At 37.5% G+C, this 26,555-nt stretch overlaps 1 protein-coding gene across 3 annotated transcripts in view; it reads left to right on the forward strand.

Moving 5' to 3' along the window:
* The window catches only part of LOC125073237 (dedicator of cytokinesis protein 1), a 49,418-nt gene extending 23,425 nt beyond the window's left edge, over window positions 1-25,993 (forward strand). The window contains exons 5-36 of one of the 3 annotated variants that reach the window (XM_047683985.1): window positions 247-370; window positions 551-778; window positions 881-1,107; window positions 1,878-1,998; window positions 2,248-2,457; window positions 2,546-2,644; window positions 2,767-2,943; window positions 3,366-3,555; window positions 3,651-3,799; window positions 4,294-4,457; window positions 5,019-5,235; window positions 5,368-5,498; window positions 5,574-5,748; window positions 12,593-12,688; window positions 13,300-13,485; window positions 13,717-13,937; window positions 14,345-14,583; window positions 14,855-14,998; window positions 15,067-15,524; window positions 15,599-15,847; window positions 15,944-16,079; window positions 16,392-16,535; window positions 17,797-17,898; window positions 18,545-18,709; window positions 18,891-19,040; window positions 19,106-19,212; window positions 19,282-19,409; window positions 19,660-19,710; window positions 20,304-20,355; window positions 20,775-21,032; window positions 22,224-22,299; window positions 23,643-25,993. In XM_047683985.1, coding sequence (XP_047539941.1) covers window positions 247-370; window positions 551-778; window positions 881-1,107; window positions 1,878-1,998; window positions 2,248-2,457; window positions 2,546-2,644; window positions 2,767-2,943; window positions 3,366-3,555; window positions 3,651-3,799; window positions 4,294-4,457; window positions 5,019-5,235; window positions 5,368-5,498; window positions 5,574-5,748; window positions 12,593-12,688; window positions 13,300-13,485; window positions 13,717-13,937; window positions 14,345-14,583; window positions 14,855-14,998; window positions 15,067-15,524; window positions 15,599-15,847; window positions 15,944-16,079; window positions 16,392-16,535; window positions 17,797-17,898; window positions 18,545-18,709; window positions 18,891-19,040; window positions 19,106-19,212; window positions 19,282-19,409; window positions 19,660-19,710; window positions 20,304-20,355; window positions 20,775-21,032; window positions 22,224-22,299; window positions 23,643-23,899 — 5,431 coding nt within the window. In that variant the 3' untranslated portion in view covers window positions 23,900-25,993. The remainder of the gene's footprint in view (window positions 1-246; window positions 371-550; window positions 779-880; window positions 1,108-1,877; window positions 1,999-2,247; window positions 2,458-2,545; window positions 2,645-2,766; window positions 2,944-3,365; window positions 3,556-3,650; window positions 3,800-4,293; window positions 4,458-5,018; window positions 5,236-5,367; window positions 5,499-5,573; window positions 5,749-12,592; window positions 12,689-13,299; window positions 13,486-13,716; window positions 13,938-14,344; window positions 14,584-14,854; window positions 14,999-15,066; window positions 15,525-15,598; window positions 15,848-15,943; window positions 16,080-16,391; window positions 16,536-17,796; window positions 17,899-18,544; window positions 18,710-18,890; window positions 19,041-19,105; window positions 19,213-19,281; window positions 19,410-19,659; window positions 19,711-20,303; window positions 20,356-20,774; window positions 21,033-22,223; window positions 22,300-23,642) is intronic. The other 2 variants (XM_047683986.1, XM_047683987.1) reach the window with 2 other exon arrangements.
* Window positions 25,994-26,555: the final 562 nt, after the last annotated feature.

Genomic DNA, 26,555 nt, shown 5'->3' on the forward strand with positions numbered 1-26,555 from the left:
TTCTCAGATTGGACAGTCTATCTAGACATAAACAATTGAAGTTTTTATCCTTAATTTGTCTTTGCTATTTTAGTGTGCCTGCATGTTGTTATTACCAGCCATCGTCATAATAAATTTTATGATTTTTTGTATGGTACCAAATATGGTATTCGCATGCAATGTAAAAATGAGTCTGCATCGACTTGGAATTTAACGTTAAGAGATTTGTTGTCTTGTTTTGTTTTATTGAATTATTTTGTTTCGTAGAACGTTAGGTATGGAGTTAGCGGTAAGAACGATGAGCGGTCAGCTAGTCGATCCTTTAACGACGTCCACCTTCAAACTGAACGCCTTGCACGATGAAGCTAATTCGAGAATCGATAAAAATATGGTAAGTTCGTTGATTTTACATTATTTAATACTCCAATTGACATCGGTACTGAACGAAATATTAACCATTCATTGGACCTAGGATGTTATGTCCCATATACACTGACTCAATACTAAGGTGCTACTCGGAATTAAAATATTATATAACCTCTTTTAAATACACCAATTTTTTTTTTTTCAGGAAACTACCCCCACAAGTCGGCCCACGAGCCAGACGCCCACCGCGCGCACCTACACGATAGTCGTCTACATCAAGAACTTTGTCTGTCGCATGAGCGACACCGCGGAGCTGTCGCTGGCGCTCCACGACTCCGGTGGAAACAAAATAACGGAAAACGTCTTATTGAAATGGCCCCCGGGGCACTTGGGGGCGGCCGAGCTCTTTACAGCGCCATCTGTCGTATTTACGGTAAGTTACAACAATATCCCTGCGTGCGTGATTATATTATTAGTTCCACAAGCTATATCGGTTGCGTTTTTTAAATATAATAAACCATTTTTTATTAAATAGGATCTAGGCAGCGATATTAAGAAAGAGAAGATATTCCTGGTGTGTCACGTGGTCCGAATCGGATCCATGGAGCCCCAGGTCGTGGAGCACCGACGCAGCACTTTGGTGCCTACATCTGGGAGCGGGGTGGGGGGCATGCGCAGGCCCTTCGGCCTGGCCAGCGCAGACATCACGCAACACCTTGCCGCTGATAATTCCGACAAGGAGATCTTGTTACCGTTCTACCCGTGAGCTTATACTTTTTAAATTTCATATACGTGTAGTATTTAATTGATTTATATAAACTGATTAAGCAATGCGCGGTGGATACAACTTGTGAGAATATGAGTTGATGGCTTGTAAGCGTACAGCTGGCTGCCGGTCGGCCGGCCGGTGACGTAGCTGCGATAGAACAACGGGAACGGGCTGCGGCCGATCTAACAATTCACTACTAACAATTGATCTTTGCGTGTCCGCCTTACATATAAGTTTAATTTAATTTATATATTTTTACAATTTTTATATTTTGTGTTTATTACAACTAATATATTTTTTTGTATGAATATAATAATAAATTAATAATTACGCTACATACGAAGACACACCAGTAGTAGTAAAAAGACATTATGTATCGTGTGTATGTAATTACACTGGCTCACTCACCTTTCAAGCTGCAATATATCAATATAAAGAAAATAAACATATAATTAGCAGACAAAATGTTATTTGCTCATATTAAAAAAAAAATGCGTTTGATAAATTCGTATTTGTTGATTTTCAAACAGAATTCATAAATTACATGACATTAAATAGTATTACTATTAAAAGTGTTTGAGCCTTTTTTGAATACAAAATAAGTTATTTAATTGTTATTAAAAATTCCGCATAAATTAAAACAATATTTTTTATTTCAATAATATTGTATAAAGTCGTATACAATAGAAAGAGATAAAAACTCTTAGATAACCCTTTTTTCGTGTAAAACATTCGTCTCAAAAATATTCTCGTTTAATTTCAGATGTGAAAAGGATAACATGGACACGCTATTGAAGAAAGTAATCGCGAATCGTGAACTTAAAGACAAACACTCGCAGGGACTGTGGGTGTTCCTGCAGATGGTGGAGGGAGACTTGAAGCAGGTGAAATGGCTCGTAGTATATACTACATTAAAAGACACTACACGACTGTGCTGTGATTGAATTTTATTTTATTTACTTACTTGTTAAATGATAAGTGTTTTGGCTGAGCACTTGGCACTTTATTAAAGTGTGTTTATAAAGTGATAAATTGTCCATTGGGTGTATAATGTAAAACACCTATATTATGTACAAATCGTTTTCATATTATAATTTTGAATATTTTATTTTCATCATATACACATCCCGCAGATCCGGCAGGAGAACCCGCACATGATGGTGGGCAACACGGCGTTCGCGCGCAAGATGGGCTTCCCCGAGGTCATCCTGCCGGGCGACGCGCGCAACGACCTCTACGTGACGCTGCTGGGCGGCGCCTTCTCGCGCGGGCCCGGCAAGACCTCCGAGCGGAACGTCGAGCTCACGGCGCGCGTCGTGGACCGCCGCGGCGCGCCCGTGCCCGTACGCCCCCCCCCCACACACACGTCACAGTACACCATATCGACAGCTGAGGTGGGCCCTTTCATGATAGTACCTTTTTATTATTCAGGGTGTGATATCTGTGGGCGCAGGAGTCCCGCTGGTGAACGAGTACACGTCGATCGTGTACTACCACGAGGAACGACCGAGATGGAATGAAGTTTTCAAGGTATAAACTGTACTTATACAATGAAATAACTAGATAAATGTTAATTATAAAAATAATAAATAATAATTAATTTAATTGTGCAACTGTTTACTAATGTATGTAATTGTTTTTATACATTCCAGGTGTGCTTGAATATTGAAGAATTTAAAGAGGCACATATAGTTTTTCTCTGTCGACATCGGAGCTCCAACGAGGCCAAGGACCGCGCGGAAAAATACTTTGCGATGTCCTATCTGCGGCTCATGCAGAAGGACGGTACCACTACACCGGACACGCAACACAATCTAGCCGTTTATAAGGTAACCCCACGAAGTCCCTCCGACCTAGGATTTACAGAAACTAGTCAAATACAGAGATTCTCGTTATTAGATACTCTTTGAGTCTCTTTATTTTACCGAGCAATGAGCACCCAGAAAGAATTTAGCTGTAAAACCGCCGTCTTTCTGAAGCGTGTGATTGTAAATATTGCTAAATTGCAAATTCCAGACTGCTACTAAAATTTTTGACGGAATAATTCAACTCAAAATTGCGAGTAAAAGTTTAACATCTACGTTAGATTTTATCACTAATTAAATGGTATGAGGTATCGCATACAAATTGTAAAACGATAATGATGCTTAACACCTTTTTAATTCGCTTGCTCTCAATGAATATCTTACTGGCTTGGGATCGATCCGACGCGTGTCATATAATTACTGCACGGCGGCAAATTGTCCGGCAGCTGGAGCACAAGAAGTGCGCGGGCAGCGCGGAGCTGGAGGCGGGCGGCGCGTGCGTGGCGCTGCCGTCGCTGCGGGACGAGCTGCCGGCGGGCCACGAGCGCGGCGTGGCGCGCGGCCCGCTGGTGCTGCTGCCGCGCGACTCGCTCTGCGTGGCCACCAAGCTGTGCTCCACCAAGCTCACGCAGAGGGGTCAGTGCGCCGGCCCGCTACCGAGGGTCGACCACCTACTCAACAATCTACCTACCGTGTGATATAATTATACTTCAATTATTATTATCTTTTAGAGGAGATCCTCGGGGTCTTGAAGTGGAGCGCCCATCACGCGGAGGGCACTCTGCGCACGGCGCTCACCAAACTGCTCCGAGTGCCAAACGATGAACTAGTCAAGTTTCTACAGGATATATTAGATGCACTGTTTAGTATATTGACTCAAGTGAGTTTGTTGACCGATATTATCATTAACTATTCCGGTTTCGTAGGTAGAATTCTCGACATCGTTCGGGAAGTCTATGGTCCCCATCGTCAAAGAATGGCTTCATTTCCATACACCTGTATAAACTCTACATTTTGTTTATGAATATGATATCCCACATGTAAAAGATAATAATGCCACAAACTTCATATTCAACTTTAATATGAAGTGTCTTCATTTATAAAATAAGTAGTTTTTGCCCACGTGTGAAGGGAGTAAAGATTAGTGGTGAGGGTTTTAGGGGGTGGGAGTAAGATGTTAGGTAATCTAGGTCCTTTTCTGCACCCCTTTTAATATGAATTCAAAATATCATTATGCTCGTTCGCTAGTTAAAAAGTAAAAGCGTAACAAACAAGCATACTTACTTTCTCATTTATACTATTAATACGGATTTTATATTCTATTACTGAATGAATAAGAAGTATTACCCAACCGATTTGTCAATTCTATTCCAGGTGGAGGAAAATACGGAGGAATACACGGAACAGAGCTACGCGGTGCTGGTGCTGGACTGCCTGCTGCAGGTCATCTCGCTGGTGGCGGACCACAAGTACCAGCACTTCCAGCCCGTGCTGCACGTCTACATCGAGAGGAGCTTCTGCGACGCGCTCGCCTACGAGTGCGTGTCTCGTCCCATAAGCACATATTCTTTTATTTATACGACTTTGATTACTATTTATAATCTATTCATACAAGTGAGTGTTCTTTTTGTTAGATTGTCTGGGTCGGTACCTCACTCTCACTTAAAAATAAAAGTATTCTTTATATAAGTAGACTCATAAAATATTTTTGAATAGTTGCTACAGTGCAATGCTACAGTGTTGAATTAAATATAAATCTACCATCGGCTTCATTTTAATAACAGCATATGTCAATAAAGTACAATTATATTTGTATATATCCTATTTGGAAATTGATAAATACGATTTTCTATCATTAATAGTCTTGTATTGAGTAGTATGCCTTATTTATTATGTTTTTGACATAACATTTAAATTTAATAATGGTAAGATTAACACACATGACGTTCATCGGTAAGGTACGATTCACACCAAATACATCGCATCGAATCGCGAAGCAACGCGTTTAAAATATGCTTGAAGAAATTAAAGTATCTATATAATATTTAAGTCAATTTTGTTGTATAATTTTTAACAAAATAAATAACATCAATTTCCAGAAAACTCATATCGATAATGGTGTGGACGATCCGATCAGCGGAACAAGGAGAGGTCGCCTCGAAGCGTTTGTTACAATGTATGAAGTGTCTCGAAAGCTTATCGAGAGTGCTCGTGAGGTCCTGGCAACTCAGAGCCGCTCTAGGATCCAGGGCCACGGCTCTGTCTAGCGGAGGGGTCAACGGGACCGACGAACCGACGTACTGTCCAGAACTGCAGGTGAGTCTGATTACACTACGAAAACTAATCTGAACATCCAATAAATGGATCGTTATTTACGTCCTGAATTTAAATGTGCATGTTCGTAACAAATGTGTAATGTATAAACCCACTGCCCGAGCGGCCCCGCAGAGCCTGCTGGAGGCGCTGGTGTGGCTCATGCGCTGCGGCGACCACGCGCTCACGTGCCAGGGCTCCGCGCTCAAGTACCTGCCGCACGCCGCGCCGCACCTCTCCAAGGTGTTCCCCGACACGCAGCTCAGGTGAGCCCGCGCCCCGCCCGCGCCCCGCCCGCGCGTGTAGCCCCCCGCCCCGACTCACCGCCCCGCTGCCCGCAGCAAGTACACGGTGTGGGCGCTGGAGGCGCTGCCGCTGGGCCGCCTGTCCAACCAGCGCCTGCACGCGCTGCTGGAGCTGGTGCGCGGGCCCCTGGGGGCGGCCCCCGGGCCCCGCGCCTTCCTGCTGCCGCACCTCGCCGCCACGCTGGCCGCGCTGCTCGTGGCGCCCATTGAGGTACGCACCACAATAATCGCTACACTTCATTGAAAAGTACAAATTTTGGGGAACGTTTAATAACAATGCAGAGCTTTTCGTGTTATATTTTTTAAACGGGGTAACATGTCGAATATAACTCCATGGGTCGTTTGTGTTTAAATTCCCGGTATATGTGTCCGCGTGGTAAGGAATAACAAAAATCGTTAAATGTTATACATCTTTAAACACAACAATTTCGACACATTTCCATTTCAGGTTTATAATTTCATTAAAACTTATATTATTTATGAAATTAGCACTAACTTGTTGGCTAGTCGAAGACCCAAATATGCATCGATACTTTTCATTAAATGTCTTAAATTAATAGCAATGTTCTAGTCTTCCGCATTGTTTTTTTTTTCTTATACAATTACGATAGACTAATTATCATTCGTTCAATCATAAATCGAATATTGAACTGTCGCACTAAACTGACATATATTTACCACAGACAAAATTAAAAAAATATATCGACAAAAGAAATTATAACATCGGGTATCGTTTTTCATTCAAGCTTTTTAAATTGAAGTAATTGTGAATAGTTAATATCTAATAATACCGCTTAAAAATAAGTCTTGTTTTGTTCCGCTTTGTATGATTAGTCAGCCAGTGTAACTACAGACACGAGAGACATAACAACTTAGTTCCAAACTTCGGTGGATCATGTGCGATGTAAAGAATGGTTAATATTTCTTACAGCGTCACAGTCAATGGTCGGTGTTGACCACATACCATTAAATGGTCTATGTCCGTCTGCTTGCTTACCCATATATATATCATGTTTGGTTGTGATATTGTTTGATATTGGAAATCGATTTATGATTGGTGAATCGTAATTAGGGTTCAATTGCGAATAATAAAACCAAATTTCTCAAAAATTGTAAGCTATCTTAAATTAAAACGTTGTAATTTGTGATTGGTTCAAAATTTAATAAAAGTTAGTGCTAATTATAATATAAAACATGTGGTATCCGAGGAATGTTCCGTATATTAACAGTGTCCGTCCGTGTAAACACCGCAGAGTGGGTATGTATTCACGTGCACTTTATAAGTAATATGTTATGTCGAGATTATGTCGAGGTGTTTTTAATACTAATTTTTATGCCATTAATCATATATAAGAATGTTCATGAGAAGAGAGAGTTCAGGTATGAACCTGGTGGTAAATAATCTTAACACTTGGGCGGTGTTAAGTGTTGAGAATATAAAAGAATTATATATATATATATATATATATATATATTGTTTTTTTTTTCGGGACATTTATTTGGTATAATTTTAGTAAAAATCGTCGCAACAATGCAAGTATGTTACAAAGGGCTCTTTATAAAACGTACCTGATTTATTATTTACATATTTGATAACCGATTCTCGACCTAATCTCGATAGTCATAAGAACAATAGTCGGCTGTATGTTCGCGGTCGCAGGTTCCGAGGTAAGCCACGCTACGCATGCGCCTGCTATCACAAGTACATCTCTGTAGCTCATAGAGCGACCTATAATTCCAAGATCGATTTGTTTAATAGTCATTCCAATGTATATCAATATCTATTTTGCAAATGACGCTTGGATTTATAGTTCCAATACATTCGGGCTATTCGTATTCGTAGACTATACTATAAGCATAGTTTAAACGAAATGCTTAGCATCGGTATTGTAGTAGTTATAATTTAAATCACTATGGTGTAGTCAGCGGATACGATTAGGTTTTTTTTAACGGTATACATAACAGCATTGATGGACAATAACAATGAAAATATATCTATATGTTGTGTTAATAATAATAATATTGTGTGATATGTTTTTTTTAATAAAACAGACCCCTTTCCCCTTCATACTTACATAATATTAAGTTTAAAAGTCCTATTCGTCCTATATATGAAGGTAACATACATATATGTTATATTATAAGTCCCGATACCTTTAACACGATTTTTTCTAGCCATAACAGTGGCTACCTGGGTGTAATGCCTCATTATTATTACTTTTTATTCTGATAATTCTTCCAATGTTTAAAGAGGGGTGTGACTGTGGACTGTAATGTTGTAAATCTATTTTATTGTTATTTACTATGGATTTAAGACAGCGAGTTTATTTCTTAGAGAATTCTCTATAACCCCTGTACAGAAACATTATCTTATAACTGTAGAAGAAATAGTTTTATTCACGCCGCTGCGGTTCTGATTAAAATAACATGGACACACAATTTATTCTTTCACTGTGACAAAGTTGTAAAAATATCCCAGCCTAAGCGAATAAACTTCTTTCAAATCCCGTATATTAAATTCCACGCTTGTGCTGTAAAGTAATCCGACTAAATTCAGTACATAATAAAGTCACTTGTAATATATGCACGTTATCGTATATCAATGTTGTTCGTGTAGCACCGGGTCAGTTCGTCTGTCAAACGGTAAAGTATACATTGGTAGTGTGATCGTAGTCTAACAAACACTGTGTTCGTTTCTATCGCTTTGCATGTTTTAATTACGACGATTAAGGACGATGTTAAGCTTTTAATTAATAATTCTAACGGTATGCTTCGTTGCCCTTTTTCCAGTCCATATTGTTCCAAATTTTAACAAGCTCATGACATTTAAATATGTAGTTTGTTAGTCTACTGACATTAAAAAGTTTATAAGTCAACACTCATAAAATAATTTGGTTTAAATAATTTAATTTGTACAAATGTCAAGTTTTAAGATACCGGTTTTGTTAATCTGTGGCACGATTGGATTGGAATATATATATATTTGTTTTCATTTGCAAATGTATCAAATTAAATAGTTAAAACTTATGAGATATTAGCTGAAATCATTTAAATTATTTTAATTGTAAATAAATTTGGCTCTAATTCTGTTATAAACAATATGTAACTGGTCAAAAGTTTCGTGGTTATTCTAAGAGGATTTCTAAATATATAGAGACGCCATTATCTATAAAACAATATATACAATTCAATACGTTCATTACTATTTAAAAATCAGTCTTTAAAAGATAAAATTTTATTGATTTGAATGATTTCTGTTAACATCTCTATATGGTATTCATTGAATTTAAAGTTTTACTTTTTCAATAAGTAAATTAATGCGTTAACAAATCACCGGCATCGTGAGGTATGCACACAAGTCGTTAACAAACAAAAATAAACACTTTAATATATCATTTAATCCTATATATTATCTATATATAATTCTTCGTATATATATTTTACATGTGAATTTATATATGTTATTTTTTCTCTTATCATGTAACATTTTATAAAAGTTTAATTGTATGTGTTAAGATCCGTGCCTATTTCTATTTCTTAATATAAGTATTAAATAATTTAAATAAAAAAAGTCTATTACCCCATCTTTACTTAAATTAGTTTTACTATAGTCATACCCTTTCGGGGTCTATTTTAAACTAGCCAGTGTTGCCAGTTTTAAATATATTGATAGATTAATTTAGTGCTATGGTCACTACACTATGTAACACATATGACCATAATGAACGCTTTATTGTTATATGCAGATTATATAATTTCCCAATGTATTATGTAACGAAAAATATTATTCAAATCGAACTGATTGTTGGTTACTGAAATTATTGTGTTTAAACATACAAATTCATTGACTGTTTAAATGTAAAATTTTTAAGTATATAATATAACATTAGATTAAAAAAATAAATGATTTATGCTCTCTTTGTTTTCTAAAATAGGTCGTACATATAAAAGATTTAATGAAATCACTTCGAAAGGTTATTTATTCTCTCTTTTCGCTTGCTACATAATATATTTTATACTACATATATACATATAATCAAAATACCAATGACTGACTTATTATAAGCCCCAAAAGTATAGGTGCGATTGATTTGAAATTTAGTATAGTTACGCCTTTCGAACTGGACGCTCACTAAGAAAGGATTTTCGGCAATTTCAATTTTTAAGAAGGCAGTGGGAGGGGTATCTTTATATGAATTTTACTCGTGAGAAGCCGGGACGCGCAACTAGTTATGTGTATAGTAATGAAGAATTTCATTATATAACAGTTAACTCTTTTAGAATCTCTACATTTTTGTAAAACTACTATATTAATATATTATTTATACTATTTTAATGTATACATATATATGTATTTTTAATTTTATATGTTTATTCCTCTTCTTTTGTAAAGCAGTAAGTTTATAATGTTACATGATAAGAAACCCCTATTCACTTAAGTATCTTTATATTTCACACTAGTGTTTGTGTGTGTGCATGATTTTTCACGTGTGCGAGATCAAAGTCACGAGCTTAACGGCTTAGCTTATATTTTAATTACAGATTGTATGAATAGTTTCAATATTTTGAACTATTTTTCTCAAGTACATCCAACGTTGATTTTCTTATTAAGAAGTTTCGATGAGCAAAAAGAAAAAAAAATTAAATTATTTTTTAAAATTAGTAATAAGGTTTGATAAGGGGTAGTGATTTTAAAAGTAAACTGTGTTTTTGTTGTGATGTCCTTTAACATGTGTTTTTTCGTGTGTGCGTGTGTGAGTGTGCGTCTGTTTGTGTTTTTTGTCACTTACTAATACACGTGTTGTTATATATGTATCTACCACTTGTTTAGAAATTATATTACATTACACACACATATTTAGAATACATAATACACATTAATTTATCTATGTATAAAACGTTCAACACATTACCTGAAAATAAACATACATATATCTAATATACAATAATAAATAATAGCAAAGATGTGTGAATTTAAAATTGATTCCGATTAACGGCTTTAGTTATGAAAGTTGTTTGGGGGGGGGGGGGATTAGTTAAATAATGCCGTCTCATTTCGAATGTCATATCAATAATGGCAGAAATGGAACCCAGTTTTTTAACTATGCGCCTCCTAAACAAAGTTTATAACGAAGGCCATGGTTTTAATAACGATTAATGTTTTTTTTTTTTTTTTCAATTAAATAAAGAATAACAAACGTGCTTTCGTTGTCATAAAATTGTGTGCAAACTCAAGATGTATCGCATGTAAATTAAATGGGAACAAGAATTCCCGTGAATAAAAATCAATAGAAATTAACATTGAGTTTAAAATAATGTTATCAATTTAAAATTTATCTTGCTAATAATAATAATGTTAATTTCTAATGATATTTGAATACTATTTTTTTTTTTGGTGTACGCTTATAACCTGAAACAAATAGATAGAGACTACGCATTGATTGGTTTAATTAATTTACCAAGTAGTGTGTATCTCTCCGCTAACATTGCTTTAAAATGCTGATCCTTATATACTGATATTTATTTTAAATTAAAGTGTACGTTTGATTGATAAGGTTTAAAAGGTATTTCAGTAATTATAAGTGAAGAAATTTTTTTTAATAATAAATTTACAATAATATGGAATATGTGCCAAATATTATCCTTAGCGAGATAGGAGACCATTTTCCAACATTGGGATTTTCATCAATAATTTATTGTGCAGACTACAGTTTTTTTCGTTGATGTGCAAGCTGATCTGGGTAGATACCGCCTACTTCCGGTTTAAAGGGTGTGTGTGCCAGTGTAACTACAGGCACAAGGGACATAACATCTTAGTTCTCAAGATTGGTAAGATATTGGCACTGTAAATAATGTTTAAAAATAGTTTAATTTCAATATAATTCCATACTCCTATCACGAAAACTCATCTTGGAAAACTGGCTCCGATAGTGCGCATATGTGCTAAACATAATGAATTCACAAAAGTTATACATGGCATTGACATCTTTCATGATAGCTTCATTACTTTTAAAAAAAAGCTCATGGATTACTTCTTGTCAGCTAAATAGTGCGTTAAATTCCTTGTTTTTTGTTTTTCTTTTATAATATGTAGTTATTGTGTTTGTAAACGACGATAGCATAGGCCAATAATCTTTTTTAAAATTGTATAATATATTTTAGTTTCAACTTAATTTAAACTTTATTTTACATGTTGACACCATACACTGTGAATGTTATGTACACTTGTAATCGATGTACATATCAGAAGTTGATTTTCTTTTTTTGGATGTTGTGTAAACCATCAATTAATATGTATATTGTTAGTGTACTTATTAAATAAAAATAAAATAAAAATAAAATAATAAATTAATAATGCGCTTTTATGACTCAAAATATAAATATTTAAGTAGGTACATTTCTCTATATATTTTAATTTTTATCAAATTTCATAATTTATTTACTATCGAAAATACTCTGTTATTATTGTCATACTTGTGTTAGCGATCAATTTGATACTTAATGAATTTAGGCAGATTTTATAGAATGAAAATTTAATGAATGAACTACGATTAGAAAGGACGTAATCATAATGAAACTTTCCAAAGCTATTTTTGATGGGGTTTATTTTGCTATTTTAAAATTGACATAGGTATTTAAACGTTATTATAAGTGTTGCCATTGTTCTCCCTCTCTTTTAAGTCTATTTTTTAATATAATTTATATTTTTCATTGCATCTATGCCTTCTTATCTATATGGTTGAATCAATCATTGTAAACTTTTATTGGTAATGATTTGTTACTTATGAAATTTCTTATGTAATGTTCGTTTCCACAAAAATAAATATACAATAACTGTAATTTCTGATCTATCGGCGATTGGTCTGGTACTTTGTCTATTACTACTGGTCTTTCCTTTGGATGAATCTTACTATGATGTCAAACTGAACTGTGGGATACAAAATTGTACGAAATTTACCTTGAACCCTCAAATAAACGTACACAAAAACACTTAATTAAACCTGATCAGTATATCACGATCAACGTTTACCGGTCTAGCGTTAGTATGCTAACAGCTGGACAACCACAAATCGCGATCAGCGGGCAAGGCGGCACGTCTACTTGGAGCCGACACCGCCAGCCTGCTAGACCACACCCAGCAGATGCAGATCGTATGTATATTATCTCGCTATCTAGATCCCGCGAAGCTGTAAGTACACGAGATGTCACGTGTCACGATATGGAATGGATTTAAAAGAACGTTTAAAGCGATTTTAATAATATTTGGTATATGTAGTGTACCGTCATGCTTTCCGAAGGAATCACAAAGGTTTCCTTGATATAACCTCGAATTCTTTTAGAGGAAATGAAGTTGGAACGAGATCCGAAGAGGATATTTTACAGACCAGATTTATTAGCGTAATTTATACTAATAAAACAAGTTGAAATATTTGGTAATGCTTATAGTAATTTGCTAAATAATCTTAAGATATAATATTGATTTTTAAATTCATAAAATTTATAAAATATAGAAATAATTAAAAAAAAAGCAACCATTTAAATAGTATGTAATTTAAATGAAAATTATAACTACAAATATGGTTTTAACGCAGCCTTCTCGAAGTGGAAGTGAAGGTTAGTCTCAAGGATGTTTTTCGATACAACACACAATTACTATCGAGCACTGTATTTATATTAAATTCTGTATTTTCTTGATTGCAAATTAAATTATTTCAATAAGCATAAAAAATCGTACAATTAACACAATAAAGTCACAATTCAGGTGGAGCTCTGCGTGGAGACGTTGGGGGAGGTCGTGTCGCTGCTGGCGCGGGACGACGTCGGTCCCGTCGAGGCGGATAGAGGCGAACTGGCTAGGTCGCTGCTGCCCACTGTGCTGAGAATCGCAGCGACGATGATGAAAGAGAGAAATAAAGAGGAAGGAACGCCGGCTGATGATCCTTTACTGGTAAACATTATTAATTGTTTTTATTTTTTGATTATTGAAATCGTCGCTGTTACTATATTCTTGCAAAATTATAACTTAGATATAAACTGCCATACTACTAGAAGATGTCTATCAACATTTAATTTTATCAAATAATGCTTATTATATGATGTATTTGCAGCTGCGATTTACTTTAGCACAAGTCAGATCTTCACCATGTTTTAAATATTGTAACATATGATTTCTTTCCAGCGCAAATTAATCTGCGTCCTTCTAGACATGGTCCGCCAGATGTCCGAAGAACAATACGTAGTCGTTATGAAGTCCCTGGATGCGGAATCCTCTGGCAAGGCGAACACTCTAGTGTCGGACGCTCTGGCGTTGATGATGGCGTTGCTGCAGCGACCGGTGTTCAGACCGCACTGGGCCGATATGTTGCACCTGCAGCACTACGTCATGCTACACGCCCTGAGGTAAGTTGGAAGAAGCCTCCTGCGCCACAATGTCACGCAAAGCCTTTTAATCATACTTATCTGGCTTAGTGGGCACTGTGATCATGGAGGTAGCTCCAGAGCACGGTCCCTCTGTTGCACTGCGGTGGGGTGACCTCTGCTGTTACCCCTAATGTACTTTGTGGTACTGAGTACGTGTTGTCCCATCCTGCCTCGCTTTTTTTGGTGAGGTTATGTATAAAAGTAATATGTACGAGAATTTTTTGTCAGCTGTATATATGACCGCATATATGAATTCAATTTGACACTGTGCCGGCACATACGCCCTTTATTTTATAACCGTGTCTCAGTCTGTGTAATATTCAAATAAATAAAAGCTTGAAATGTATTGCAATGGAATGTATATATCTAACATTAATTATCACCAGGTTGTTGTCCACCACGCTCCGCGAACAGCTGGTGTCCATCGACGACTCGGACCCCGAGGTGGTGTCGGCGGTGCACTTGACGCTCCAGGACTGGTTCAACACGCTGGGGGCCGTGGCTTCGTCGCCGCCCATACAGCTGGAGACGCTACCGACCTCCAGGCGCCAGAGGGCGACCATGCTCTACGGGGACATTCGGCGGAAAGCTGCGACGCTCCTCGCCGATATGTGGTTCAGTTTAGGTAAGTTTCGGTGTAGGACTGCATCGACGGAAATCTGGCATCTGTCAGTCTGCATCTGGGATAAAATCTATCTCAATATTAGTTACGTGGTGAAATAAGCTTTCAAATTTTCTATCAAGATAAGAGGTGGTTTTTGCCCATAAGAAAGACACCTTTAAAGAAAGTAATTTTACTTTGCTTCTACAGTTATATATTTTTAATATTTCTTACGTTTATACATTACTGATATTATATTTAATTTTATTTAATGAATCGTGAACTACTCGCACAGAGGAGCACAAGCGGTTCTTCATCCCACACCTCGTCGGCACGTTCTTGGAAGTGAGTTTCCTTCGGGTCGAGGAGGTACGGAACATCATAATCCCGCTGTTCTTCGACATGATGCAGACCGAGTACAAGCACACCTCGGACACGGGTAAGGAGCGCCGGCCGGCCGCACGTGCGCGACCGGGGCCGCCCTGAAACACTGCGACGCCTTCGCAGAGGGCGGCGCGGGCAACATGCGCGCCTTCGAGAACGCGCTCATCGACAAGCTGGACGTGCTGGCGGAGGCGGGGCGCGGCGACGCGGCGTGGCGGGCCAGCTTCGTGTCGCTGTGCGGCGCGCTGGCGGGCGCGGCGCGGCTGCCGGGCGGGCCGGCGCTGGTGGCGGCCGCGGCGCGCCAGCTGGACGCGCTGCTGCAGTACCGCGCCGCGCCCGTCGCGCGCCGCCTCTACCTCGTGTCGGGCGTGCTGCGCTTCTACGAGCAGATCGAGCGCCCGCACATGTACATCCGCTACGTGCACCGCCTGGCCGCGCTGCACGCCGGCGCCGCGCACGCGCCCGAGGCCGGCCTCACGCTGTGCCTGCACGCCAAGCTGCTGCTCTGGAGCGACGAGCCGCTGCCGCCGCGCCTGCGCCACCCCACGCACCCGCACCACGACACGCACTTCCAGCTCAAGGTGAGCCCGCCCGGCTCGGCGATCTCGCTCGCCGACGCCTGCACTTACGACTCGTTCCCTTGCGTCGCTCGCAGTCGGCGCTGTACACCGAGGCGGTGGCGCTGCTGGAGGAGGGGCGGCAGTGGGAGCTGGCCGTGCGGCTGGCGCAGGAGCTGGTGCGCGTGTGCGACGAGCGCGGCGCGGCGCACGGCACGCTGGCGGCGCTGCACGAGCAGCTGGCGCGCCTGCACCGGCTGGCGCTGGCGGCGCCGCGGCCGCGCCCCGTGTACTTCCGCGTGCGCTACCTCGGCCGCGGGTTCCCGCCGCACCTGCGCCACCCCAAGGTGTGTTCTGTATTGAACTAAGAACTGCCGGTTGACATTTGAATATATTCGAAACATTTAAAACGAGAGTCCTATTACTTTATTTTTCAATTCTAGGGATTCGTGTACCGCGGCAACGACTGTGACATGCTGCACAACTTCAAGGAGCGCATGCTGGACGAGTGGCCCGAGGCGGAGGTGCTGCTCAAGCTGGACGAGCCGGGCGAGGACATCACCGAGTCGGATGGACAGTGTATCCTTTTAAAACATCAGATAATATGACTTTACCTATTGATAAACATAAACCTAATATTGCAAATAACTACAATACTTGGAAAGGAAATATTCGATATTATAAATAAGAAAATATATATGTATGTATTGGTATATTGCTTGAGTTAACACACAAACACATATTCACAAAATCATTTTTTGAAAATACACATGATATAGCATACAGTACATATAGTTTCCGTCCGTGGTTTGTCGCGTGTGAGAGGGGAGGGGGTGGGTTAATATATATAACTATCTTGACTAAGCTATTAATAACCTGAATGCGAATCAGATTTACAAATAAACGCGGTAACGCCGATAATAGATGACATATGGAAAAACAAATTCGGTAAAACGGGTGACGAACAAATTATAAGATACTACGAACACAACAACGTCAAGAAGTTCGTATTTTCTAGACCCTTCCATAGACAAGGTTTGTAGTATTTTTTTTCGAAATTAATATATAGAACGTGTTAATCTTGTATTGTGTGTGTGTGCGTTTTATGTGCTTAATTTGTATTTATAATTGCTTAATTTGTATTTAAATCCCGACGACGAAGGAAAACATCGTGAGGAAAGCTTCACTTGTTGGATAAGAATCTGTCAAGTGTATCCACCAATTTAAATACATTAGTACTACATTGAAGCACATCGGTAGAGTGAGCTACCAAACAGTCACCTCAAAAAGGGAGAGGCGATTTTTGCCAAACAGTCCCACTGTTGAACAAGAACAGGAATAGGCTGTCCCTCTCCTATTGTCTATTTAATATGAAACGTGATGGTCAAAGTCAAAATCTTTATTCAATATAGAAATGTTTACACTTGCTTATTGATAGTCAAAAATCTACCACCGGTTCGGAAATTAACACCTCGGACCTGAGAAGAACCGGCGAAAGAAACTCAGCCAGATATTTTTTTTTTCCATTTTGCATGTACAATAATAATAATATTTTAGTTATTTGAAACAGCCTGGAGGCGATCATTTCATTCCCAAGGTGTGCAGTCAACTAAAAAGTCATTAGTGTTGTAATATCCTTTAGCACACACTCTTTAACGATTCTTTTGAATTTTATAATTGAATAATTTTGAACGTTTTTTTCGGCTGTAGAATTAGAGGTTGAGGATATATTTTTATACTTTTTTTTATTGTTATATCGGTAGATGCGCGTTTAAATTAACAATTGCGTATAGACATTAGTGCCATATGAAATTTTAATAATCTTACGTAATCAATGCGCCACCAAAAACTAAGATGTTATGTAGTTCCATTGGCTAACTCACCCTAAAATCCAGACCATAACACTACTAAGTATTAAAGTTTGACGGTAGAATATCGAATCAGTGAGTGGTACCTATCTATTACATACACTTGGTGTTTAAATAATATTATGGTTCAAAATAATAGCCGAATTGAGTTGCTCTGAAAAGAGAGGATTTTATTATACCATAATTTTAACAATTTTACAAACTATTATTGAACATACCTGAAAGAGAAACAATATTTAAAGCTATTTTTTACCAGTTATTAAATTCAGCACGCAATAATTAAAAAAAAAAAAATGACAGACCGCTCTAGAACACAATAAATAAAATATCAGTTATTAAGCGGCTAATACAGTATATACAAACGACATAAAGCGTCACGCCCTTTGTTTATATGTATATAATAATTCGTTGTTATATTATTTTTTCAGAAGATTCAATAACAGACTCAACGGACGACTTGTCCGGAGCGAACGAGTTTGCGACTCGTTGGTTGGAGAGAACCGAGTTGGAAATAAGTGACACATTACCCGGTAAGATGCCCGTACCCGTATGAATACATGTTTGGATATCTGTTAATAGTTTGACATCGTTCGATTGGCTGACCGATTGGGCATATATATGGATTTTTTAATGTCATCAATTTCAGGAGCCTTCTGGATATATGATTAAAATTTTACCGGTTTCAAATACCCTAATATTCGTAAAAATTTAATAGGTTGAGTTGCGAATATTAGGCTATATATATATACATATATATATATATCAGTTAAATGCTATAATTTTATCAGGTATGTTATGGAACTCCGTAGCCGAAACTATCGGATATCCGAATTAAAAATCTATCCGAAAACGTAACCGACACCGTTAAATATATATTAGGTTATATATATATATATATATATATATATATATACGTTACGTTTTCGGATAGATTTTTAATTCGGATATCCGATAGTTTCGGCTACGGAGTTCCATAACATACCTGATAAAATTATAGCATTTAACTGATCACCTATATTAAAACAAAATTGTAATATCTTATACCACTACATAAAACATAAGTATGTTAAGAATATTTCTAAAGTTACATAATTAGGTATGTGTTAGTCACAACATTGTCAATTAAAAAAGTTTTCTGTTCAAAATGTGATTAATAAGAGTTTAAATTGTTTCTAGGCATCCTCCGTTGGTTCCCTGTGGTGTCGACCCGCACGTACTGGGTGTGTCCGCTGGAGGTGGCCGTCGAGACCATGGAGCAGACCAACAAGGAGCTGAAGGCCATCATCCAGGAGGCCAAGTCACCCGACGCGCCGCTACATCCGCTCACTATGAGACTGCAAGGTTATTGCATTATTAAAATACCGGATCATTTAAATCTGTTTGTTATTCTTTCACGGCTGAACCACAATATCGAATTTAGCTTTTTCATGGCTAATACCTGACGACCGACCCCCTAAACACGGCTACAACTATGTATAATAGTTAGCATATAGTTCGCCTAACCAGGGAATATGGCCCGCAGGCATCCTGGACTCGGCCGTGCAGGGCGGGCTGGTGCACTACGAGCGCGCCTTCCTGACGGCGGCGTACGAGGCGCGCCGGCCGCAGCACGCCGCGCTGCTGCAGCGCCTGCGCGACCACATCGCCGACCAGGTGCCGCTGCTCAAGCACGGTGAGTGCCGCCCGCCGCGCCGCCCCGCCTCTCGCGACACATCTCACCTGTGAGCTCGTCGGCAGGCCTGGACGTGCACGCGTCGCGCGAGCCCGTGCGCGAGCTGCATGCGCACCTGGCGGCGTGCTTCCGCCGCGTGCAGCACCACGTGCACCAGCGCTACGGCCGCCGGGTGAGTGCCGCCCGCACCGCCCGCGCCCGCCACGCTCACGCTCACGCCCCGTTTGCTTCGTGTCCGCAGATGTGCGAGTTCGAGACCGAGAGCATATCGTCGCCGGAGGTCACGCTGCGCACGAATCTGCGGGACAGCGCCGAGATCGAACCCAGGAACCCTTCGAACCGCATATCGGATATATCTACCGGAAACGAGTGAGTGATATATTTTATGCGACCTTTGACGGAATCGAGCACGCTACAACTGGTTTCGAAATAAATTTAAAACTGAATATTATATTTATACATACAGTTGTCGTTTATTTAAACATAACGTTAAAGAGATCTGTCATTACGCAAGATATTGTTTTAGATTGTATTTTTTTTTTACAAAACTAAGCGAATAAATTGTAGAAGAGTTTATTTTTGGCATCATAAATAATATTCGTTATTTATTTTTTCACAGGACAACACCGAAGTCGAAGTTTAAACTGAATTCCGCAATTAATTGGACGAGGTAATGAACACACATCAACATATTCTAATCATTCTATTATAGGAAATTGTAACAAATATATAATTTCATAAAAAGTATTATTGCAAATAGATAGATTCGTAAATGGGCCACCCGATTTTAAGTAATACCCACGTAAAGATTATGTAGATAAATTTTAAGTTTATTTCTATTTAATCGTGTAATATTTCTTTTTTTTTTATGGGCTCGGTTGGCGGACGTGCATATGGGCCACCTGATGGTAAGTGTTCACCACCGCCCATAGACAAAGGCACTGTAACAAATATTAACCACTCCTTACATCACTTATGCGCCACCAACCTCGGGAATGTTATGTCCCTTGTGCCTGTGATTACACTGGCTCACTCACTCTTCTAACCGGAACACAACAATACAGAGTACTGCTGTTTGACAGTAGAATATCTGATGAGTGGGTGGTACCTACCCAGACGGGCTTGCACGAAGCCCTATCACCAAGTAAATTTATTGTAAACATAAACTCTAAAATATCTGATGCTGGACGAATTTATTTCTTATCCCAATAATATGTTGTATAAAAATGACATAGTAATAATATTCTACAACATTTGTTCCAGAAACAGCAGCAGCGGTACTTTAACGCCTCGACATAAGAAGCGGAGTAGAAAGGTCGGTAATATTATAACTCATAATAATGTCTCCAAAGCCTTTATATTTGAGACTAATGTTCCTCAAGTGCAAGTCACGGCGGCCGGTCACGAAGACTACATTGAGCAGGAGTTACTCCCTCGCTCACGTAATTCGAGGCTTCAAACCCAGAATCAATGGCTTTACGTGCATTGTGAAGTACAGTACATGAATGCAAGTTTCCACAAAAAAAACTACTCTGGTGCTGAGAATATCTCGGTAGAAAAATCCAATTACTTTTATTGTCATGAACTCAGAACCTCGGATTGTAAGCCAGAAGGTAAAACAGGTAGTCAGACTACAATACTATTTAGCCAATAACAGTATTTGTTTATTGACTGACTTTAACATCAAATTATTATAATAATTAATATTATAAAGTACGTTTTGAATATTTGCAGAGTGAAGTGAGCCTACAGTCGAGCGGTAGTCAGTGGTACACCTCCAACAGCGCCAACGGTAACATTCACAGCGCGATCAACAACGCCATCAACAGCGCCTTCAACCCCACTCTCTGCAACAATGCAGTCAACAACAACAACTCTCTCAGCAACAGTACCGTCAACAACAACAGTCTAAGCAGCAACAACACCAGCAGTAACAACATCAGCTCCCTGTGCGACACGTCAGCGTCTCCGTTAAGGGAGTTGAGACAGGAGGTAAAATATTAGTAATGACTTAAAGGAAACTAACTGTCTGTTAAAATTAAACGATTATTAATATTATCACTAAGCCATAGTTGATGAGAGCAAAGGTGTTCGAATATCGTTCGAAAAGTTGCCTTAAATATGTTATCACTGAAATTGTAAGTACCATAACATGTGCACAGTGATTCGACTTAGACTTACAATAAGATTTATACAATTACAACTATGATAATAAATTTTATACTTATATGTAAATGTAAATCACGTTCTGAAATTTTACGCTCGTGGTACAGAATAAATCTACTGAGTACTTATTGCAACTTATCGTTCTTTCCACGTAATTAAATCCAAAAGGAAATAACCCTTGTGCGCTCATTGGTCAATGTGGCTGACGTTTATTTGCCAGATCATTTCATGATAGTTATGTCGGAGTCGTCTCGCTTACCTCTAGCCGTAGCCATCGACCAATGAGGTGCAAGGATTTTGGTCCCTCGGAGTTCGGCTCGTGGAATGGACTCCAATATTTTTATTTAAGTCAGTTATGTTATTTGTTTTTATTATAAACCGTAAAGTTATTTAAAGACGAACTACAATAACGAAGTACGAGAGTTCCGAAGCGCGAATCACAGTATTAAATTTTACGCTGATAAAAGTGATTGTTATTATTGTCGTAATAACTTGGTAGTAGGGATCTCTGTGCAAGCCCGTCTAGGTAGGGACAACCTGTCATCGCTAAACAGTAATACTCAGTATTGTTGTGTTCCGAGGGTGAATGAGCCGGTGTAACTAAAGGCGCAGGGGACATAACATCTTAGCTCACCTCGACGCATTAGGTACGCACCTCGATGATATGAGGAATAATAAATAATATTAATTTTATTTATATCCTTAAAGTATCCATGTCTATGGGTACCGGGGACCAGTTATTATCAAAAGGGCTACTTGCCAGTCAACCTATATATGACATTAAAAAAAAAATAGTAAGTTATAAATATGGCGGGACTTCTCGGGGCCCTTTTTGAGTTCTAGGTTTCATATATATATTTTATCCCCAAAGTTTAAAAATCATGTACCAACGAGACACGAAAAATGTTAGAACTTAAAAGCGGGCTCAGAAGTAGGTTAAATATATTGAGGGTCGCCATACGCGCGCGAGTGGCGGCGGTAGTGTGGCGCGCTAGTGTAGCGGAGGTGTGTCCGCAGCTCGTGTGCTCGCGGCCGCAGCGCTCGCGCGCCAGCCTGCCGCCCTCCGAGACGCCCTCCAACAGAGACTCGCTGGGTCTGTACCTTCACTACCTATGTCCTGGGATTTCACTATTTTCTTGTTCAAAAATCCATTACCTACCCGCATGCACCATCGCAGCCTGACATTGTGTACATTTATAATTGTACGTAATTTCTGTATTTTAACGACGGTGTCCATGGGCGACGGTATCCATTTGCCATCGGGCCGTATGCTCGTTGTTTACTAACTGTTGCACCGTTTAATGCATGTTTGCACGTACTTTTGGTATATTTACTTTATTTATAGTCATCTTTCTGTTCCAAGACGCAATGACAACTCGAATGATTACGACAATTCACCAATAATTTCATAGACAAACCTTAGTACTTTGTACCTCTGAAAGATAAATTTAAAGTACTTTTACTTCAAGAAAAGGATAATTTTCTTTATAATACTATGCAACTTATAAAATAACATATTTATAAAATACAAAAACTACAAATAATATAACTCTTGAAACTTTAAAATTTGAACTTAAATAAAATTGATTTAGTGAGAAGAACCGACGAAACAAAGTCCGTTGATATTATTATTTTTACACCAGTTTTTGTATGCAATAATTATTTATTACGTATAAACGACATAGAATCGATCGTTTTATGCCTTAGATGTGCTATTAACTTGTTAATTTTGTAAGGATCTTTTTAAAAGTATGAAATAAAGATTCTTATGAAACAAAAGTATATCGTCAATTCTTCTTGGGTTGGCTTGAGGGATTGCTTTTTTTAAGGCGTGTTGTAGTTTTTAGTAACAGTGTATTGTTTCCGTTTGACTAACTACTAAACCGCTTCGTGGTTTTGAGTTAGGTAGTCCATTTATTGAGCCTGACCTACCTGCTTATAATGTCACACTATAAGCTTGAGAAGGGAAGCATTGCCATAAAGGTCAAGGGACAAGATTAACTACATGGAACTGGCATGCATGTTCTATAATCTAGTACTATTAGTCTTAAATAAAAATAACATAAATGATCATAGTATTATATTGATATATGAATATAATTAATCCTATTCTATCATAATTCTTTATGTAATTAAATTACAATGTTCTCCAGCGCTGATAATACCATTATATAGATTTAATCTTGAAAAAAATCTGGTGTGTGTTCGTATTTTTTCTCATAAGCGTTAATTCATTGATTTTGATGTCTTTTTTGTTTGTTGTTATGGTTTTCCTGGATGGTTCTTAGTTATAGTTGGATCTGGTGGTTTGATGTTGCCCTTAAAAAAAAATATTTTATCTTTTTGTAATATTAAATTTTTTGCTTATTTTTACTATTAAAAATAATCTAAGAAGTAGTGACTGGCAGCCAGTTTTCATATAGTTCCTGATTACAGGAACGACAGACTCCAACCAAGATGACGAAGAACCCCCACCGTTACCTCAGAAGCAATCGCACAGAAGTCTAGAATTAGACGCAGAGAACAACAACCAAGAACTGAACCTGCCAGTCAGACACAACTACGACCTAGTCATATCGCCTAGGAACTCCTACCTCTACCAGTCCAGGAGAAGAAATACATGTGAAAAGTTACCACCTAGTAATGAGAAAGCGCCGACACCTCCCCCTAAGAAGAGAAATCAGAACGCATAAGGTCATTTAAATAGGACTCCCACATTGTTAATAAGCTTTAGTTCAGACGTCGTCGATACGGCAAAGGTATTGAAACATAAGGCCTAGCCTTAAATAATTGTTCAATCACAAGATACAAACGTAGTCACGGATGACATGTTTATATTATCTGTATATAATATAATGAAACTGTTAACAGGGGAGTGGTGTATGTACGAGATTATTATGGACTTTACAATTGATAGAGACCAAAATTACGTTTTAATACTTTGATACACTTTGAGGAATACTCTAATGGGATTCAGAATTTAATGAACGATAAATATCGTGCTACGTAATAACCTTGATTCTATAATTAATAAAGCTTATTCAATAGTATATAGTCGTTACCACGCTTATATATTACATAAGTTATTTATTAATACGTTCTTATATTTATATAAAAAACAACAGCCACAATTTTTATTACGAATAATAAATTTTAATTCACCGTTTGAATATATTAGGAACATTTATAACATATTTTTTTATAACAAGGAGTTGCACAATTACTAAATAGAAAAGCTATGAAAATATTATTTAACGTGTGCTGGCTTTAAGACGGGTCTTTTTATTCGTCACATAAACGTGACGTAACGTCATGTAAAACTAATTTTAATATCATTACATACTATTAAATGTGATCAGGTGATATAATTACGTGAATAGCTTAGTAGGAGGAAATATCATTGTTGGGCATAGTTTCTCTCATCTTAAGGAGAATGTTTAGTGATTAACCACCACACCTCACTGTGGTATAATGGATATCATCTGATACAGGTTTCCTCAGGATGTTTTCCTTTCCGAACGTGAATAGTTATAATGTTGAGAATTAAGCCTTGAAACTGGATAGACCACCGAAAATTATAATATAACTAAATTGAGTTTTAATTTCAAAAGTATTTTTTATATGTGATACGAAAAAGTTAAGATGCCATTGCTCCAAAGAAAGATTTTCAAATTTTTATTATATTTAAGAAGTGACACAAATATTATGTCCATAAATAACATATTTAAACGCTATATTAAAAAAGTACTGATTCGGCTTCTACGTGAACATTTTAAATTGTATTTGTATGATTTACTTTTTATGTTGTGTGTTGTGACGTCACGATTTGCTCACTTGTTTGTTTGTTTGTACACATGTTTGATTCACTACTTCTTATAAAACGTTAAGTATATAAAATGATTCCAAGAACAAGACGAAGGTTAAATTTAAGAGACAAATCTGTCAAATATTTAGGTTCAGTAATCGTATTGCAACTTTTAACGTTTTTATCAGTAGTTCTCATATTATTCAGGCTGAGTAAACAGGATGGAAGATGCTGTAAAATGCCTCATTAAAATATTCTTAACTTGAATGAAGACGATGCGAAAATACTTTATTTTTTTAAACGACTTGATGTAATGATAAATAGGACACATGTCATACTTATAGCTTATGTTACTAATAAGCGTCTTTCAATAGTTTTAATCATCCTGTATATAGGTACCGTTAGCCAAAAAAGGTCCACAAAGCTGAAATAATTTCATTAAAAATAATATTGACAGTATTTATTCTTTAAATAAACTCAAATATGTTAAAAAATGTAAAGATAAGACGTTGCAATTTAGGGTTCCGTGAAATTTGATATAATATTATTCCGATAATAAGACTCATGAAAATTAGTGCCATATACTAAAGTTACCAAGTTGATTTACTTCATTCTATAATAAGCTACAGTGGAATAAAAAAATGAACTTTTATTTGATGATAATTTTTAACTAAATGCAGTAATTAGTATTCTATATTGTATTGTATGCAGAACCAAAAGTATTTGCAAAGTTTCATCTTAATTGGCAGGGGGATATTGTTTAAAATTTAATAGCAAGATCACCCCCCCCCCCACTACCAGCTGAATTTAAATATTGTTAAAAGTGTTTTAATGTTTGACAAGTAAAAATGTTGCTCGAGAAAATCTATAATATATATTCAGATTGAATATATAATTCTTAGTGAACATCAATGTGATTAATTTATTTGAACGTCTCACTAGTAAAATTGTCTTCCAATACATACGGAACCGTAACTTAACCCTATTGAGTCATTTAGTTAGACGCTATTTTAAATTTTATATCATTAAAATAAAGGTCATAATGCCTTGTAATATGTTGTTACCTAAGATTACATTGTATATTCTAATAACGTATTTAAGACAATACATAGTGCCTTATAAAATTTTTATACATATGTAAATTATTTAAATTTAGATTTGATATTGTAAATCGATATTTTTTATCTGTGGCCGTGTTATAGATTTAAAAAAATGACGTATTTGTAGACCATAATGAACATTGTAATTTTTTTTTTTATATAGTAAAAATACTCTGAAAGTTATAACACTTGTCTCTACATACAGTGTTCAAAGAACTGACAAATATTGTTGCGCGAAAGAGATGGAACGATACTTCTTCGAAAGTATGTTGAAAAGGGATGCATATATATTTGTTAGTTCACCTTAATAGAGTAAGAATAGTGTAGAGATGAAATGTTACTGCTTTAATTGTATAATATCAGTCATCGATTTGTAATGTAATATGGCTGTTTCACACTTAAAATAAGATTATAATTAAACCATAATAAAAACTCTTATGAAAT

This window comes from Vanessa atalanta, chromosome 23, assembly GCF_905147765.1.
Source record: "Vanessa atalanta chromosome 23, ilVanAtal1.2, whole genome shotgun sequence".
NCBI classification, from domain to species: domain Eukaryota; kingdom Metazoa; phylum Arthropoda; class Insecta; order Lepidoptera; family Nymphalidae; genus Vanessa; species Vanessa atalanta.